Source organism: Melitaea cinxia, chromosome 5, assembly GCF_905220565.1.
Source record: "Melitaea cinxia chromosome 5, ilMelCinx1.1, whole genome shotgun sequence".
Lineage (NCBI taxonomy): Eukaryota > Metazoa > Arthropoda > Insecta > Lepidoptera > Nymphalidae > Melitaea > Melitaea cinxia.
This window is the reverse complement of record NC_059398.1, coordinates 9,142,176-9,161,063: the sequence shown is the minus strand read 5'-3', so window position 1 is coordinate 9,161,063 and position 18,888 is coordinate 9,142,176. Positions and strand designations below refer to the sequence as shown.

The 18,888-nt window shown below is 34.4% G+C and overlaps 1 protein-coding gene across 1 annotated transcript; it reads right to left on the bottom strand.

Moving 5' to 3' along the window:
- Positions 1-4,187: 4,187 nt before the first annotated feature.
- Positions 4,188-18,864, bottom strand: LOC123653530 (protein RER1). Its single transcript, XM_045589519.1, has 5 exons — positions 18,583-18,864; positions 18,004-18,108; positions 14,081-14,177; positions 12,841-13,064; positions 4,188-4,934 (listed from the first exon to the last, which is right to left on the bottom strand). Exons 1-5 carry the CDS (start codon positions 18,658-18,660, stop codon positions 4,851-4,853), a joined length of 588 nt encoding a protein of 195 aa, XP_045445475.1. The 5' UTR covers positions 18,661-18,864; the 3' UTR covers positions 4,188-4,850.
- Positions 18,865-18,888: the final 24 nt, after the last annotated feature.

Below are 18,888 nucleotides of genomic sequence, written 5' to 3'. Positions count from 1 at the left end.
AGCAACGCTTGCCAGTATTTTTGCTCAAAACTTGAATAGTATTCAACAGTATTTCATGTTTAGTGTTACAATATATAAAAACATTCATTCTTGATTTCTTTGGTTATAACTTACATAAATCTTAATAATTTGATATTTCTTAAAGGTCTATTAAAATATTTCTCATCAAAAAAATTTTTTAGAGTTATGTACTACAAAAAGCTTCATTAGTAAAATAAATTATAGACAAAATTAGTTAAACAACGAAATATAAAACAAACTTGTTACTTCAATTATTTTATTAATAATAACAAAATATTTACATAACAGTAAAATTTTTACTCGTATTGGAATCATCGCATTCGAATATGAAGCAATGTATTTTTATTTTTATTTTAAGGAACTTTCTAACCTTATTATCGTCATAAATTAAAACAAAATTAATATTACGCTGTTATTTTGATAGTATGTTTTTTTTTCAAATAAAATTCTTAAATAGCTATGGTTCTTCTATAATCTTCTGTTTTAATCATATTATCATACGTCATCCAAACGATAGGTATTATTTTTATCGTTAGCGGCTATTTTTAACCCGAGGGTAATAATTGCTTTGTATTATGTCGCAGTTAAATATACGTCTTGATTTTATTTAACTTGTTTAACTGTAATTTGATACGACTATTTTTTTACTAACATCTTAGAAATTACATTTCGCACTTTACTATATTTTAGTAAGGTATTCTGTAAATATCTACGCGTATTGTACATCAATTTTAATAATTTACTTGTCATAGTAATAAATACCAACTTATCGTTAGTATACCTATCAAGGTGTATATAAAACGAGTTATATACTATATATACCTATACATTTAGTTAACTTATTATAAGAGTACAAGAATTAGGTCATAAGGTCAGATCTCACGATGAAGTAGGACTGACATTGAGCGATGTAACATGAAAGCTTTCTCAAATAAAATATTATAAAAATAAAGCGAGTATAAATTAATTGTATTGCGATTCAGATTTATAAAACGTTGTTTCTTATAACTTTTGAAAACTATATTAACATGTAGTATTATAACAATAAAAAAATAGTGGTATACCGCTTTTTACAAAGATAGCTTACTTTACTAACTTTTTTACTGTAGATTTCGGGTAGATCGACTACTATAACTTCCGCCCAGCAGCGGTGGCGTTACCATTGTTAATGTTCATCTTCCCATATCTCTTAAACTGTTCGTCCAAACAACATTATATTTAAGGAAACGTTTATTATCTCGTAAAACGGTGTTGATGATTATGTAATTTTTATTCGTAGGGATTAAAACGCTCTGCCACTTAATATTAACGCTTATACCGTGAACTCCTCTTCAGTTATTAAGCCTGTCTGACAATTTCATCAAAGACTTGAGTGGGTTCCGTCAAGTTAAAATATCAAAACATGAAATGATTTTTTTTTTTTGTAAAACAGAACAAATCTATGCCGGATTTGAATCTGCAACCCTTGCACGTCAGATACAATATTTTCTTTTTAAGACGCATGTGACGCATAAAGAATAGATATAGATACAGTTATATACATCTTGAACACTTGTAAAATCGTATCGTTATATAAGGCTTGTTTTTAGGCCTTTGATCGTTCATCATGTTTATCTATTAGAGCTTTTGTTACGCATTAATTCTAGGTCACTGAATAAAGGTAATACAGCTTTAAGTTTTATTGATATACTAGCTGACCCAGCAAACGTTGTTTTGCCAATAAACTATTAACTAATAATTATTGCACTGGAAATTAATGATAAATTTACGATGAGAGTAAAATAAACATGAGAGTTGCACAGAAAAATTAAAATAATACGTATAACTGTCACTGCTACGATCGATACACAAATAAAACAAAAAAGAAAATGGCCGAAAACGGTATAGTGAGTAAAACAGGAGACCGGCTTCATTCTAATCATACTTCGTGATGTTTGCTGGATGAGAGATGACAACGGTAGACATCTAGTGGGGATAACTGATCGATTGATAGTTGATCAGTTATCGACCGGCGAAGGCAGGAGATCAAATTCAATTGAGAAAAAAATTATAAAGGAAATTATTAAAAATAATAAAAAATAAAAATTGCGATGGAAAAATAGTAATATAAACTCTTTGTAAGTAATTTTCTATTAATAAAAAATTATTTTAAAATGTTTTTCTACTTTTTAGTTCGATTAGCTATAAAAGCGTGGTTTTTTTAGTTTTTTTAAACTATAATTTATTTTTTAGTTAGATTTTTCAATTAATTATTTTCGGACATGTACTTTAGAAATTTTATTTATTTCCATTAGTAATCTAAACAATAAAAGAATAACTATTCCGCGTGGAGCGAAGCCACGAATTTACACCGACGCACCGACGCAAACGCGCACAGGCGCAACGCGCACAGGCGCAACGCGCACAGGCGCAACGCGCACAGGCGCAACGCGCACTGGCGCACACGCGCACAGGCGCACATAGATCTACCTGGATCCAGATAGTCCGGTATTTTCAGCAGAGCAGCCAGCAGCTTGAATTGAAGTGTGGGCGCCTCCTTCGCTACATGGATAAGTTATTTACTTAATCAAATCAATCATTAGGAACTTTGAGGACTCTGTGCAACACTAGACATTACAGTAAAGCATTATTTTAATGTTCACAGGTATTACAGAATACATCGTGAAAGCTTCTTTTCCAGTATGAAAAATTATAAGATGAGATGTTGAAAGTTAATTTTGTTATCAAGGCGGTATTGGGTATTGTGATTTAAAGAAAAACAAAGCAAATATTTACAGAGAAGCTTTGCGGCTAATAAAGTTATTATTAGAAATTATTATTACTATTTTCTCCCAACCTATCATGTGGCATCGCTATTACAAAAAATAACGTTTCATACCCTCTACAACAATATGTAATTTTTATAAAACTTTTTACGAATTTAGAACTTAATATTCTGTTATAGTTTCCAAAGTTACCAAAAGTTGTCCTCTTTTCTTATTTCAGAGGAATAGAGCCTATTCTGCTGCGAATTTACACATTTAGAATTTTTTACTGATAATAGCACCCTACCCCGGCTTCGCGCGCGTCTTATATCGTAGCGACAGCGATCATAGAAGGGCCGGCGCCGAGGTTATCGCATCAACCGTGACGCGTCGTCGCTGTGAGGCCCGCGGTCGAGTTTATTTTCGAGAAACTACTTTATGATCGTTGATTACTCGATGAAGTTTTATTATGGCCGCGAGCTAATTAGCACACACACACTTTTTTTTAATTTGACGATAACTCCTAAGAAATTCATTTCAATTACTTGACGCAAAGAATAAATAATATGCATGAAATGCAGGTAGCAAACGTATATACGTTGATAAGAATAAATCGAATAATAAAAGTATTTAAAAAAAAAGGTAAATGTATCCGTCTAAGCACAAATTCAAATATCGCAGTGCACGTGTTTTTTACCAGACTAAATAAATGGGTAAGCTCCTGTATCCTTAAAGTATTTATCAAGGTAGCGTTTTCAATGAAAGTTATCAGACGCCTCAAACTATTCCGATCTTTTCAATAATTTTCGTCATCTTTTAATCATTAAACAGAAAACATTAGCATACACCATCCTCATGAAATACTATCTATTGGTGAAAACAAAGAAGTAGTAGTGTCAAGAAGAAGTAGTATTAAAGTAGTCGCCAACAGACGAATGACGGGGGACTTGCTTTTCACACAATGTTTTCCTTTACCACCGGGCTTGAGATACATTGTAAGCATAATGACTTTAAAAATGGTGTTTTAGAGTCTATGATCGTAGATAACAATTTTCCACGTTCTGGCCTATTTCGTCTCCACATAGTTACTAAAGTACAAAAGTAAAAAAAAACCTTTTTAGTCTATTTAGATAAGGCGATTTGTTTTAATTTGTATACTAACATGACAAGGGATTTTAATGCATTTGTAAGTTACCAATCCTTGGTGCAATGTTATGGTAAATGGATATTGGTAAAAAGTAGGCTGTGTTTATTAGAGCTATATTATAATATTTAAAAAGTACAGTTACATAGGTTCTGCCAAAAAAAAAAATACAATACAAAATATCCGATATTATATCATTACTATGTCGATATATGATATGGTATATGGTAGCCAGATAATAAGATTAAAAAAGAATATTTAATTAAAAAGAGAAATAATACATTTTACTCTAAAAGAGTAGTTAGTATTTATTTGCTATAAAACTACATTTCAAAATAATAACAATTCCATTAGATAAAGAAAAATATTGCTGAAATTTATTTTCTATTGTTTTTTTAGATCGTATTTGAATGAAGACCGACTTACAACATATCTTTATTTACTTCTTTGGTTTTTTTAATTATGTTAATAACATTTTAAATTAATACAAATTTTGATTATGATTTTATTTTATTATACTTCAGATAAGAGTGAGAAAAAGTATACTTTTACTTTATTATTTCTTGCACCAATCATTGATCTGTAGTGTTTAAGAAGTAGTCAATAAACTAATATTTATTAATTTCTATTCAATACTTAATTACAAATAACTATATCTACTTATATTCACTAGAAAGTACAAATAAGTAATTTCTACTTTTGCTCTTGCTTATCCATTTAAACATACAATAAGTTCATAAATTCTCCATAAAATATAATACAATTTAATCGGTAATTAATCAACAAAAATCTTAATTTTAACAATAAAATAAATTAAAAATGAAAAACATTAAAATAAAAACTGTATTTCTTAAAACATTTGCGTACAACAGTTTTTCAATATATTTTACTTTACACACTGTTTTCGATATTGTAAAGTGTTAAATTGCTAGCAGACGTCGTCAGTTTACGGTCACCGATGAATCCACAGTTCTGTATTTAGGCTTGCTGTGAGTGAACGGTAGGTATCGATATTTAATCATATGCTGAAAAAAGTTTACTAATTAGTTAATTGATAACTTTAATTTTAAAAAGTAACATAGTTGATATGCAGTAGAATATCGTACAGTTAACCGGAATATTCAATTGTATTCTCTACAAATATTAAAGGACACCGCAGTTATTTCTGAGTTGAATCTACATTTGCTCATCAGTATGAATCCCGAGAAACTAAGAACATAGCCTGTGCGGCTGCCTGGATACTCTTTACGCGAAAAGCCCAAATAAGGAGGGTGTATGTAAGCGTAATTGTGAACGTTCTTATATTTAATAATCACGTAGTACTGTCGAATTTGTATGTGTATCATTACTATGATATCTCAACACGTATATATCAAATCAGATCAGATCATCACCCATCATCACGTCAGCCTATCGCAGTCCACTGCTGGACATAAGCCTCAACAAGTTCGCGCCAAAAATGGCGTTAACTCATGTGTGTTGCCTATAGTCACCACGCTGGGCAGGTGGGTTGGTGACCGCAAGGCTGGTTTTGTCACACCGATGACGCTGCTGCCCGTCTTCGGCCTGTGTATTTCAAAGCCAGCAGTTGGATAGTTATTCCGCTGTCGGTCGGCTTTTTAAGTTCCAAGGTGGTAGTGGAACTGTGTTATCCCTTAGACGCCTTTTATGACACCCACGGGAAGAAAGGTGGTGGCTATATTCTTTACTGCCTTAACCACACAGCAGATCAGCTGACAACAATATTTTACGAATGTTGTACAAGGATGCATTTTTTAGTTTGCGAAATGATAATATTAGAAATTATAACGAGCCCGCCTAGCCGGACTCATTATAATTTTAACATGTCAAGTGACTCATACTTAGTATATGTCAAGTTTTGTTGTAATCGCATCATTAATCGTTGACCAAGCAACTCATTAGGGAACAAAGTGCAAAATATGGAGAAAAACGAATAGCGACCTGTAATAAAATACCTTATCAAGCAAGGAAAGTCTGTTCAGATCATACTGAATGAGATGTGCCCAGGAAAAACAATGGTTTACGAGTGGCATAATTTGTTTAAGCAAGGCCACACCTTATTTCAAAAGAAATGGTTGTACAACAATTTTCAAAATTCATCTTGGCATGACTAAAGTTGTTGTTCCTCTGTAACGAATACAAGGATGGCGTGTTGTATCGAAATGTTACTGGTGATGAAACTTGTGTTCAAAAAGGGTACAACACCACTGAAGTTTAAGGTATCGCAGTCAGCCGGGAATATTAGTCCGATTTGAAAAATTCTTTCAGTATTAGATAGCCCATTTATCGAGTAAGGTTATAGGTTCTATATCATCACGCTAAAATCAATAGGAGCAGAGCTCACGAGGACGAAGTCGCGGGTAGAAGTTAGTTTTTAGGATAAAGACAAAATATTTTTACGATAGTATAAGTAAATTGCAAGGTCTGAAAAATTTATTTGGAACTTTTGGACATTGGCGAAATCATCTGTCCTTATTTGGCTCTATTAAAAGCCATTAACCCTGAAGAAGAAAAAGGTAAATGAAAACATATTGAAAAGGAAAAACAATTTTGCGTTTTTATTTTTACTTAAATCTTATTTCGCAAATATAAAAACGCGCCCGCATACGTTTGTAAGTCGAAAATGTATGACAATGACTGAAAAATTGACCAGTCACGAGATAATTACTAACTTGAAACCGCGGGAGAGATCGGCCAAAACCCTCCAAAGCAAAACAAAGTCAAGAAAAACATTTTTAATATATGCACCCTTAATACCAGATCGCTATCTACACAATTCAAACTTATCGAACTAAAAACAGCGCTACAAAACATTAAACATGATATACTAGGACTGAGCGGAATTCGACGCCTTGGAGAAAGTATTATAAAGAATGAGGACTACATTATGTTCTACATCGGCAAATCTAAAGGTCTGTATGGGGTGTTTTTCTTAGTCAAGAAAAAATTTAAAGAAAACATCAAGTCGTTCATAGATTTATCGGAAAGTCTGTGTATTAGAAATCGAACTAGAAAATATTCCGTTTGCCATATTACAAGTCTATGCACCTACCGAAGTTCACCACAAGAAGAAATTGATAAATTTTACGAAGACCTAGACAAAGCGCATAACTGTACTTCTACGAAATATGTCATCCCTATGGGCGATTTTAACGCACAAATCGGTATTCCCAAAGAGCATGAATACTAATCGTAGTGACGATTAGTGCGATGACTTGTCTATGTAATTGAAATCGGTTTTTTTTTCGTTTGCAAGCAAACACAATTATTAAAAAGCTGAAATGTATTATTTGTTTGGGTGTACAATAAAGTTTATTGTTATTTTATGTTAATCAACCACATGATGTAAACTCTTTTAAAAAATTGAATCGATTACGTAATTTGCCTAATTAAGGACGCTATCACATATTTCACTCGCTCAAGTTTAGGTATTTAAATCGCAACACAATAACATTACGCGCACGCACACATTGATACCGCTATCTGCTCGATTTTGTACCGACGTAACTAATTTTGGTACTTGAAAGTATTAATTTTTAATTTTACTGGTATTGATTAGTAAATTTAGTTGTAAGTTTAAAGTCGAACTTGGTAACTGTTACTAAGTACCTACTATTCACGGAACCTCTACTCTGTTTATGACGATGTCTTAAGGCGTCAGGGTATCTACTACTCGTTCGTCGTACTATACAATAAAATATAATAGATAATAATACGCTTATTTTTATAATTCAAAATCACATAAAATTTTAAGTTATATTGTTATAGTTTTAACATTATAATAATATAAACATAACATATACGTAAACAATCTATACAAATAAATAAAATTGGAGTGTCCTTTTGTTATATTAAAATACTGCTTTTTACTAAATGCATACGGATGTATACACGGTCGGTACGGTGTAGTATTTACTTGGCACCGACTTCAATATTATAAAATATTTATTTAATCATTTCTTTAATCATTTTCTTCTGATTAACTAAATCAAAATACGAATTACTTTGTACTAAGTAAGTTTATTTTTCACTTTTTAGTTTCCTGTTAGAGGTCGGTTTTTTTTTTTTTTGTTAAAAATTATTTTATTTTAAAATTTTTAGTGATGAGTAGACCTAACAAGGATGCTTTTTCTCTTGTGTCGGGGGGCCGGAAACATACACAATACACAAGCACAAACACCCAGATCATGACAAACATCTTATATGGACCAGGGGACCCGGTGGTGGTAGTGGCCAGATGCACGAGAGTAATGCTGGATGATCGGATACTCCGGATGGCTCAAACCATCACGGGGGACCGTGACGCCGATGATTCTTCCGTGGTCTGGGGGCTACCTTCACTGGAATGGATAAATGGGGTTCCAGGATGTGGCAAGACAACTCGCATAGTCGGGGAATTCGATGAGGACGAGGAAGTCGTCATTACGACCACAGTCGAGGCTGCCAAAGAACTTAAGGAGAAGCTGGCACACCGCTATGGCGTTAAAGCCAAATCTAAGGTGCGCACTATGGCCTCCGTACTGGTCAATGGTTTTCGAGGGGGCGCAAAAATCAGCCGTCTTACGGTAGATGAAGCCCTCATGAACCACTTCGGGGCCATAGTGATGGCAGCCCGACTATCAGGGGCCAAGAAGGTGGTCCTCATCGGAGATATTAACCAGCTGCCGTACATCGACAGGGAAAACCTGTTCAAGATGCGGTACAGCAGACCAACCCTGATAACAGGCATATCGTGGGAGCTGTCTTGTACGCACCGAAACCCCAAGGATGTCGCCTTCGCCATCAGCGAGGTCTACAAATATATTTATAGCTCAAGCCCAATAATCCGTTCCCTGCGCGTGGAAAGCTTCACGGGCGCGCAAATCTCTGCAAGACAGAACTGGACCCTATACCTGGTCTTCACGCAGGAAGAGAAGAAGTTGCTGGTGGACCGGGGATACGGGAAAGGGGAGGGGTCGCGTGTCTTGACTATCCACGAGGCGCAGGGCCAGACGAGTGAGAGTGTCATCGTCATCCAGACGAGGAGTGGGAGGCTGCGAATACATGACAGCGTTTCGCACGCGATAGTCGCGGTGACTAGACACACCAAGGCCTGTGTCTACTACACCGACTACAGGGATGACGCGATCTGTCGTTTCGTCGGGAGGGCGGCGGAGGCTACGGAAAAAGACATCCTCGAGCATAGTCTCAAGATGGCGATTCATAATAGAGACACCGCCGTCGTTGAGAGTATTCTCGAGATGTCAAAATAAAATTGGAATAGGTTGCTTGGCTTGGGAGTACTCCTCGTTGGTAGTAATATAGATAATATTAAAAATATATATATATTTAAGAAAACTATTATCACGCATGTAAATAATGTTTAGCTAGATATAAGTATAGTATTATAAGGAAATAATAATAATAACAAAAAAAAAAAAAAAAAAAAAAATTGTACCATAGATTAGATTAAGAACCGGTCGGTGGACTCACGTCTCTTTTGGAGACATTAAAAACAAACATAGTGACTTGAACAGCGATGTTATTGACTAACGCCTACCTTGAAATAGAGAAAAAATAAAAATAAAAATTTGCATGTATTAGAGTAAAAAAGGACATGGGTTCATAAGCCCGTGGATGTATGACTTGTTAAAAAAAAAAAAAAAAACATCTTATATGGCCAATACAAATGTCTGTCCTGCGCGGAGATTGTTATCTTGTTATGTTGACTATCTTTCTTCTCCATCATCAGATCGACTCCAGACTTTTATTAAATAGTAGTGCTTTATAGTACTTAATGAAAACATGACTAAATTTACTATTTACCCTTACGATTTTTGAAAGTTTCCCTAGATTTCTCTGGGATCCCATCATCAGATCCTAGTTTCCTTATCATAGTACCAAACTAGGGATATCTCTTTTCTAACAAAAAAAGAATTATCAAAATCGGTTCATAAACGAAAAAGTTATCTCCAAACATACATTAAAAATATATATATATATATATATATACGGTCGAATTGAGTAACCTCCTCCTTTTTTTGAAGTCGGTTGAAAAGAAGACAAATTCCGAAGATTACTTATTATTATTGATTATTATATATAAACCAGATGCATAGCAAAAACAATCGATTGTGAAGTATCAATTTCGTCCAAGCACAGTACACACAAGGAACTCATTTTTTACGTAATTATTACTTGCGCTGAAGCGATACAGCCGTGCTTCCATGAGCGCGTTTCGGCGCGGAATGACGAACGACGATGGTTCACTTGTAAAAAATGTATGAAGAAATTTGAGAGCGTTTCTTATTTTTCTCATAAATGCAAATATTATTTATTTTTATATAAAATATCTAACGCTACGCATAGAGGACTAAATAAGCAACAATTTCTTAGTGTATTTATTTTTCTTAGTGCAGTGTATTTAGCTATAATGGTTCCAATTCAGACCCGTCTTTTTTTAATTTTTTTGCGATTTCTGTGCTGGTTAAACTGTATTTGTGTGAAAAGTTTGTATGGGGCTAAAGAATTTTTATGGTCTCACTCAGAGATGAATATATTATCTTTCATTTGAAACCAAGATATCCTCTCAGGGTGACCCCTAATTAATTAAAATGGTACGTGAAAAACACTGATATTTGTGGAAAAATGTGATAGCGTCCTTAAAAACACAAATAAAATAATAATGAAACAAAAAAAAAACCGCCTGCATGATATTTTAAAGTGTCCAGTACATAATGTTTGATATTGTTGTGATTTATTTAGCTAGCTTTGTGTAATTATTGAATTTTTATCTTGTTCCAGACTTTTCAGTTGACTTTCTATTAGTTGTTCTTCACGCAGGCAAGTTTTTTGTTAACCGTTTATTTTTAACCATTGTTATACCGTCGCAATTATGTGTTAATGAATATAACCTATACCTAATTATTAATAACCGCGACAAACATGAGACATTAGAAGTTATATATCTACTAAGACAAACGTTTTATACTAGGTATGTATACACTATACTATGTATCTCAACACCCATTCTTACACACACCTCACCATCTAAGATTCTAAGTACCTAAGTATTTCCATAATTACCCAACATGTGCTGCGCATAGGGTACTTTCGGAATCCGTGGAAAGTCTCGGAAATCATTATGATCTACAAGGCTGGCAAATTAATGACCTAAAAAACATCTTATCGGCCAATCAGTCTGTTGCCTACACTATCCAAGGTACTAGAGACGACAATACTCCGTAGAATCATGCCAAGCCTCTTGAAGCGCAATGTGATACCGGATCACCAATTTGGCTTTAGAGAACACCATGGCACAGTAGAGCCCACAGAGTATGTGACACCATAAAGAAGTCCTTAGAACAAAGGAAATATTGCTCGGCAGCGTTTTTGGATATCCAACAGGCGTTTGACAAGGTCTGGCACAAAGGCATACTATGCAAGATCAAGCAGAATATTTCCCACTCATACTTCCCAATATTTCAATCTTACCTCGAAGATTGTATATTTTATGTAAGGGAGGGTGACGCCACATCTGGGTTCTTGGAGATCGACGCTCTACACGTTGTACACTGCAGACCTACCGCTAACGCCGGGGATAACCATAGCCACATTTGCAGATGACACTGTTATATTAGCAAGTAACAAGGATCCAAGACTGGCATCAGAGAATTTGCAGAAGACCCTCAACAAAGTGAACGAATGGCTCCAAAAATGGAAAAAAAGGCTGGTGCTGCAAAGTCAGTACAGGTGACATTCACCCTTAAAAAAGGAGGCTGCCCACATGTAATGTTGGGCCAGTGTACTCTATCCCACAGTGACCATCTAAGATACCTTGGCTTACACAGTGATCGTAGACTAACCTGGAGGCACCACATCGAATGTAAAAAACGGGTACTCCTACTAAAATACAATATCAAACGAAAGGAAGGAAAGAAGGAACTCGAAACTCTCATTGGACAACAAATTACTTATTTACAAAGTCATCCTAAAGCCCATTTGGACATATGGTCTGCAACTATGGGGCAGCGCAAGGGATTCAAACATAAACATATTCAGCGCCAACAGACAATTGCAAAAGTACCATGGTACATAACCAACAATAAAGTTCATGAACACCTGAAAATGAGAAAAATCAATGAGGAAGTTTGGAGATTGGCAGCTAAATATAAAGAACGGTTAATCCATCACCCTAACGAACTTGCTCGCTAACTCACCAAAGACCACTATGTGAGACGATTAAAACGTCATCATACCCTAGAGCTAGAAGACCGATAGTAGCTCTGAGCAGCAGATGAGTATATTCTTCCAGTGGGAAGCAGCTTCGCGTGACAACATCACAGAACAGATTTGCTCATAGTCTTAGGACTGATTGCAAATAAGCACGGAGAAAAAAAAATGTATCGTCACAAAGAGTATCCAAGTAAAAATAATAAGTCGTAATAATAAGTAGTTTACGAAATCCAATAAGAGTAAGCCGAGTCACAGGAGTACGATGCAGAACAAATTTAATAAAATACACGAAAGATGCGAATACTGAAAAATACTGTCAACAATAGCTGAATAGCTGGCGTACGCACACTAACACCACGACAGTCACACATAGACAAAACAGAGCGGAGATGGCGCGGAGCGCGGTGGCGGCAATACAGCGAGACAGAAACATTTTATTCAAATAACTATTTTTCAAAAGTCTCTTAGGTACCCTTTCCTCTTAAAATATATTCTCATTCATTCACTGTCTATAAATTGAGATTTTCACTGCTATGTATCGGTCCAGAAATAAGTTCAATAAATAATTCAGTTATTTTTGAATTAATACAAATATATCATACATGTAAATCTGTATAGATTTACAACAAATAAAAAAATTTAGTTAAAATGAAAATCATTTTTTTTTAAATCATGAATAGTAGGTTATCTGCTTACCTTAATTTGTCTCTTCATTGTTATGCAAAATAGTGTTATAAAATACATGACTAATATTGGCCAAAATACTGGTATATTGAATGCATCTATAAACGTGCAACAAAATCCTATTATAGTGCTTTTCGTAACAGAAAGCCAAAATTTAAATTCGGGAAGCCTTCTAATAAATGGTCGGAATTCTTCTGTAGATCTTGTTGGTAGCGCAGGTCCATTTTCATCATCTCCTGTATATAATGTTTTAACAATCACTAACAAACCAAAATAATTAAAAATAGTGTTAACAAAGGTAGTTGAATAAGTCAACAAAAGGTAACATTTAAGTCCTATAAGAAATAAAGGTAAATTGTTTATTTTTTTTTTTTCATCATCATTATCACTTCAGCCTATGGCAGTCTACTGCTAGACATATGTTTTGCCCAAATTCACTACGCTGGGCAGGCGGGTTGGTGACCACAGGCATTAGTTTTTACTTTAGTTTTATTTTTATAAGTAATGTTAGTTGACATTACAAAACCAATTTTGCCTCTTTATTAATTAAAAAATGACATTTTTTTACATTAGGAAATCTATACATATAAATAAATAGACACCTGACACTCAACAGGCCCCAGTAGGATTTTCTCCTGTGTCGGGGGTCCGGAAACACATTCAATACACAAACACCCAGATCACGACAAATATCTACATCGCCAATACAAATGTTTGTCGTATGCGGAGATTGAAACCGCGACCGCAAGCGCAACAGCCAATGCTGTGACTGCTGCGTCAACGCGTCGTATATATATACGTAATAAATAAAAATGAATCACTAAAATGTATGTAAGCGCATAACTTCAGAACAACTACACCAAACTGTATAATTCTATTTTTTTAAGAAAATACAAAAAACATTCACGAAACAAAAAAAAAACAATAAAACGGAGGAACAGAGTTCCCTGGCCAGCTTGTATTAAATAAAATATTTTGTATTAGTGTAGAAGAAAATTGATCTATTAAAATTATTATTTTATGAAGATTATTAATTATGATTTAATTAACTTATTATTATTAGTCTAATTAAAATTCGCTTTTGATTACTGTTAGACTGAGCTCTGACGGCAGGATAAGAGCTTTATCACATTATAGATATGGTTCTACATTTAATGTTAAGTGTGGGTGTTTAATAATTGATGATAAAAATAACATTATATTTTTGTTTTTATTGAAGTTTATTTTCTACTTATCACTTATTAACACTTACCATCAAAATCCATAGCAGGATCAATTTTTGGTGTTAGGAATGCAATAAAAAGATTTAAATGGTAGATACCTAAGGCATATGTAACTATATACCAGCCCTGAAATAAAAAAATACATGACTTTTATTATATCTACTTAAAAATTATATCAAATGTTATCTATAGAAATAAATAAATTGTAGTGTCTGTTTGTAAAATTAAAATAAGCGTTTTTACGAAATGCATATGGATGTATACACGGTACATATACCAAAATATTTTTTTTTTTACAATTTTTTGTCTGTCTGTCTGTTTGTTCCGGCTAATCCCTGAAACGGCAGGACCGATTTTGACGGGACTTTCATTGACAGATAACCGATGTAATATGGAGTAACATAGGCTACTTTTGGAACGAAGTTCCTTACGTCAGGCTTGACATTTGGCTGGGCGACCGAACTGAAAACAATGTGATACTAAAACCGTAAGAAAAATATATATCGGAAGTGACGTAATATCAGCCACACAACTGTATAATATGACGTTTGTAAAACTAAAGTATTACTAGTAAACTTTTTTTTAATTATTTATGTAATTTTATACTGTCGACAAAAATAAATAGACGTTTTTTTATTTCACTTAATAGTTTGAATTATTATTATTACTATTTTGTTTCATTTATTTTATTTTACGGTATTTGTTATTTTATATAATACTAAATTTCCTAAATACTTTTATGTACTTAATTAAAAACCAATCAACAAAATTAAAAAAAAAAACCAAGTACTAGAAAATATATGTGTCCAATGACACCATACAATTTTTTTATTTTAGATTTTTTTTATAACTGCGAACTGAACAATAACCTTTTTATTAAATTCCACGCGGAAGAAGTCGCCGGCACAGCTGTTATAAAATAAATATAATATTGATACAATAAAATATCGCTGTCCCCGGGCAATAAAGCGGTAATATCAAAAATCAAATTTTACAGGAGAAATAAAAGAAGCTAATTTGTTTATAGTGCAGTGTACAGTGATCCAAAACAGACGTTCAATATGTCAAATGAAAGCTATTTTTTTTACCAATTTAAGCTTTTAAAAATAATTTTTTAAAAACAAATCGTATAATTTTTTAATGAAATAATTAAAAAAATGTATTATACAATTCATAGATGATACTATTTTAATTGCAAGATCATTAACAATTACTGTAAAGATGTTCACCGGTTTTTTGTGTTATTTTTCTTAGAGTAATGCAATAATACATAGCTTAGTCGTAAGAGAATTATCCATGCAATAAAACGGTTATTGTCATTTATTGTAACGAAATATTAATAAAAAAAACTGAAAAAAATAAGAGTGATAGATTGATACTCAGAGAAGCCAAAAATTAAATAACATTAAAAAGGGTGTAACCGGCGTATACCGCTTTATTGCCCGGGGCCAGCGATATATAGTTTAAATCTCTCAGTAAAATCCAAATTGCAAGCCTATTAAATATCTTTAACTTAAATATTTCTAGTATTCGATGTAGTGTCTGCTGTGTGGTTACGGCAGTAAAGAATATATCCACCCCCTCTCTTCCCGTGGGTGTCGTAAGAGGCGACTAAGGGATAACACAGTTTCACTATTACCTTATAACTTAAAAAGCCGATCGATGGCGGGATAACCATACAACTGCTTGCTTTGAAATACATAGGCCGAAGACGGGCAGCAGCGTCATCGGTGCGACAAAACCAGCCCTGCGGTCATCAACCCGCTTGCCTAGCATGGTGACTATGGGCAAAACACACGAGTTCACGCCATTTTTGGCGTGAATTTGAACATAGACTGCGATAGGCTGAAGTGGTGGATGTAGTGTGATTCTTTAGGATAGCATGATACAACTATGCTGATCAAGGGAGTGGTTCATGTATTCTTTTTAGGTATTATTTTCTCTTTGTACAAGTTTATTTTAGTATTTTTAAATTTAATAGATTTTTGTAAAAAAAAAGTAAAAAAAAAAAAATTATAATTTTTTTTTTTAGAATCCTGATGTGTTTATTAAATACATCAATTATTTAGCTCTGTATAGTATGCAAAGTAGATAACCGGGCCGGAAGCTAGCCACCTTCGGTCAATCGGCTGCGACGTCCCGTCAGAGGGCCATTAGGCGAGAGCTCTGTCCCGTTGGGGATGGACGACGGGTGGGACGGTGAAAATCATCTCGCCCAGCTTGGCCTGCTTCCTAGCGGGGTGGGGCTCTATATCCTGAGGTGACTTCTGGCGCTGGTCTCAAGCACTTAGGCTTGTGGTGTAAACAGGAGGGTCCACACAATAAACTCTGGAGCAGCCTTGTGAGTTATGAGCCACTACTTGCTGCTTCATGTGATAGGATTCCCAAACAACATATTTTCGAAAGGAAATACCACACACAACTATTTGAGGCTGAAAGAGACCAGTACGGCATATGTGAAGTCGGCATTTATATGGATGGCTCCAGTCTGGCATCAGTGCTGGAGTGTACTCACAAGACCTTAATATCAAATTATTACTAACGATAGGCCAACACAGCTCCATCTCCCAATGCGAGTGTGTTGCGATAACCCACGCAGCCACGGCCGTCCTGTCAACAGGCATTAAGGATTGCAACATCCATATTCTTTTGGACAGCATGGCTGTACTTAAAGCACTAGGGAGCAATTCGATCAACTCTAGTCTTATATACGAATGTCACCAAATCTTGGGAGTTTTGGCCTCACATAAAGAGGTAATCCTCCAGCGGATAAAAGGACATAGCGAATCACGCGGAAACAATGCCGCCGATGAGCTTCCAAGACAGGGATCCAATACAAAGGTTGCTCAGGCCCAACCATCTTAATGCTGCTACCATTTGCACAATTGCACTTGTGGGTAAAGCAACATACACGTGCAACTCACAATGCCCTTTGGGCAAACCAAACCGGCTGTAGACAGTCCAAAATGATGCTCATGGAAGTATCACCACATCTATCGTGCCAGTGCTCAGTCTAAATCGTCTGGACATCAGAATAGTTGGTGGCATAATTACCGGCCACATGGCACTCAATCATCAACTATTCATTATGAATGCAACGGACAGCCCACTTGGCAGGGGATGTCTGGCTGCTGAAGAAATAGCCGCCTGTGATCCTGGAATGCGAGGGAGTGGCCACACGCCGGGCAACTGTCCTTAGGAAAATAAGGACGCTCCGAGAAGCCTGTGAAAGCCCCAGGAGGCTTCTACGCTTCTGGAAGGAGCTGGGCTGGCTGAACTAGTCAGACCTCTTTTCACACATAATGGACCACCTTTGTGTCTAAATGTGGAAAACCGAGCTCACAACAATACAACACAATACAAATAGTTGCTTTTTTTTCAGTTCAAAGTGAAATTAATACAAAGTTGGCGTGGCTCTTCTTGACATATATAAAATCTCTAATTCAATTAAATTATTGTATATTTTATTGAGAAAATTATTGTCTCATTCGTATCTATATGACGTTGGATAAGTAGTGTAAGAACTAGATTAGAAGAATAATAACATTCAAATGTCTTTAAGATTTAGATGGTATACAATACTGTTTATTTAAATGTTGGTCTATATGTTATTCTTAGAATTACTGCGTCAATTCAGCTTGTAACATTTCACGGCTGGGCCTCTTTCTCCTTGAAGGAGAAAGATTGGAGATTAATCCACCACGTTGCTCCACTACGTGTTGGCGGATATGTTCCCTACTATGAGTAACTATCAGATATTTATGATAGTAACTGGGACCTTGGTTTAGGTTAGGTTATAACACAAACCACTCCACTAGAGCAGTTGTAGGTTGATAAATACTATATAAGTAATAAAAATATTGAAGAGTAGTTGTTAAAATTTGTAAAACCTACTTAAAAACTACTTAAAATAACAATTTAAGCAGATGTTGAAATACTAAAAGTAACTTACTTGTTTTAAAAATATTCTGAGGACAAATGTTGCTAAAAGTAATATAGAAACGGCCCATCTGCTTTTGGTATGCGGTGTCCATTTATCTAAGAGTCCTTGATATATCTGGAAATATATTTAGGGAAACATTTTATTTAATTTAGAAAGAAAAACTGTCTAGATCCTCTAAATTAGCAACACCATTTTTTATATAAAAGAAAGTACGTCAAGTACTTAAGACAAATCATTAAATAAGTAACGGCCTAGGAGGATGAAATTTTGGCTCGAAAGTCAGACTATCAACACAGGACTGGAGATTGAACTCCCAACCTAACAACAGTCAGTTACTGACAGCTACTGAGAGGTTACTTGTAATTGAAAATATTAATACAATATTAACCAACTGTTTTGTAATATTGTTTTAAACACCATAAATGGTAAATTAATATACTATTTTGACAAAACCTCAAATATACCTTACATTATTTAGGTATCATTTGAGTTTTTAAAGTTTTTTTTCTAGCTAAATTATGTTCATGTAAAAGAGTTTTAAGAATTTTTGTATCCCTAAGACATTTTATGAAAACTTGTACATATTACTTGTGAAATTCTGGTGAATCCTTGAGAAATAAACCCTCTTCGATTGGTTTCAGAGGTAATATCATTTCCGTCCATCATTTTGGTACTTTTTTATAACTATTATTTAATTGCATTAATAACAAAGATAGTACAATTTAAGTATTTTAGTTAATTAAATTTACACAAACTTTATCAAGTACTTTTTTAAATCGAATTCACATATTACACATCAAATCTTCGTTTTCAACGATCTTGTCATCATCACCAATTCACCAGACGTCTACAAATTGTGTTGCCAGAATACAAAGTGTTACGTGTAAATCGCAT

What these genes read in the sequence shown, in the direction of transcription:
- LOC123653530 (XM_045589519.1), bottom strand. Translation starts at nt 18,660, where the DNA reads ATGATGGACGGAAATGATATTACCTCTGAAACCAATCGAAGAGGGTTT. An exon ending in TCCTGCTATGGATTTTGATG is followed by an intron (nt 13,065 to 14,080) that starts GTAAGTGTTAAT and finishes CATTATATACAG; the next exon opens with GAGATGATGAAAATGGACCT. An exon ending in CAATGAAGAGACAAATTAAG is followed by an intron (nt 4,935 to 12,840) that starts GTAAGCAGATAA and finishes AACTTTTTTCAG; the next exon opens with CATATGATTAAATATCGATA.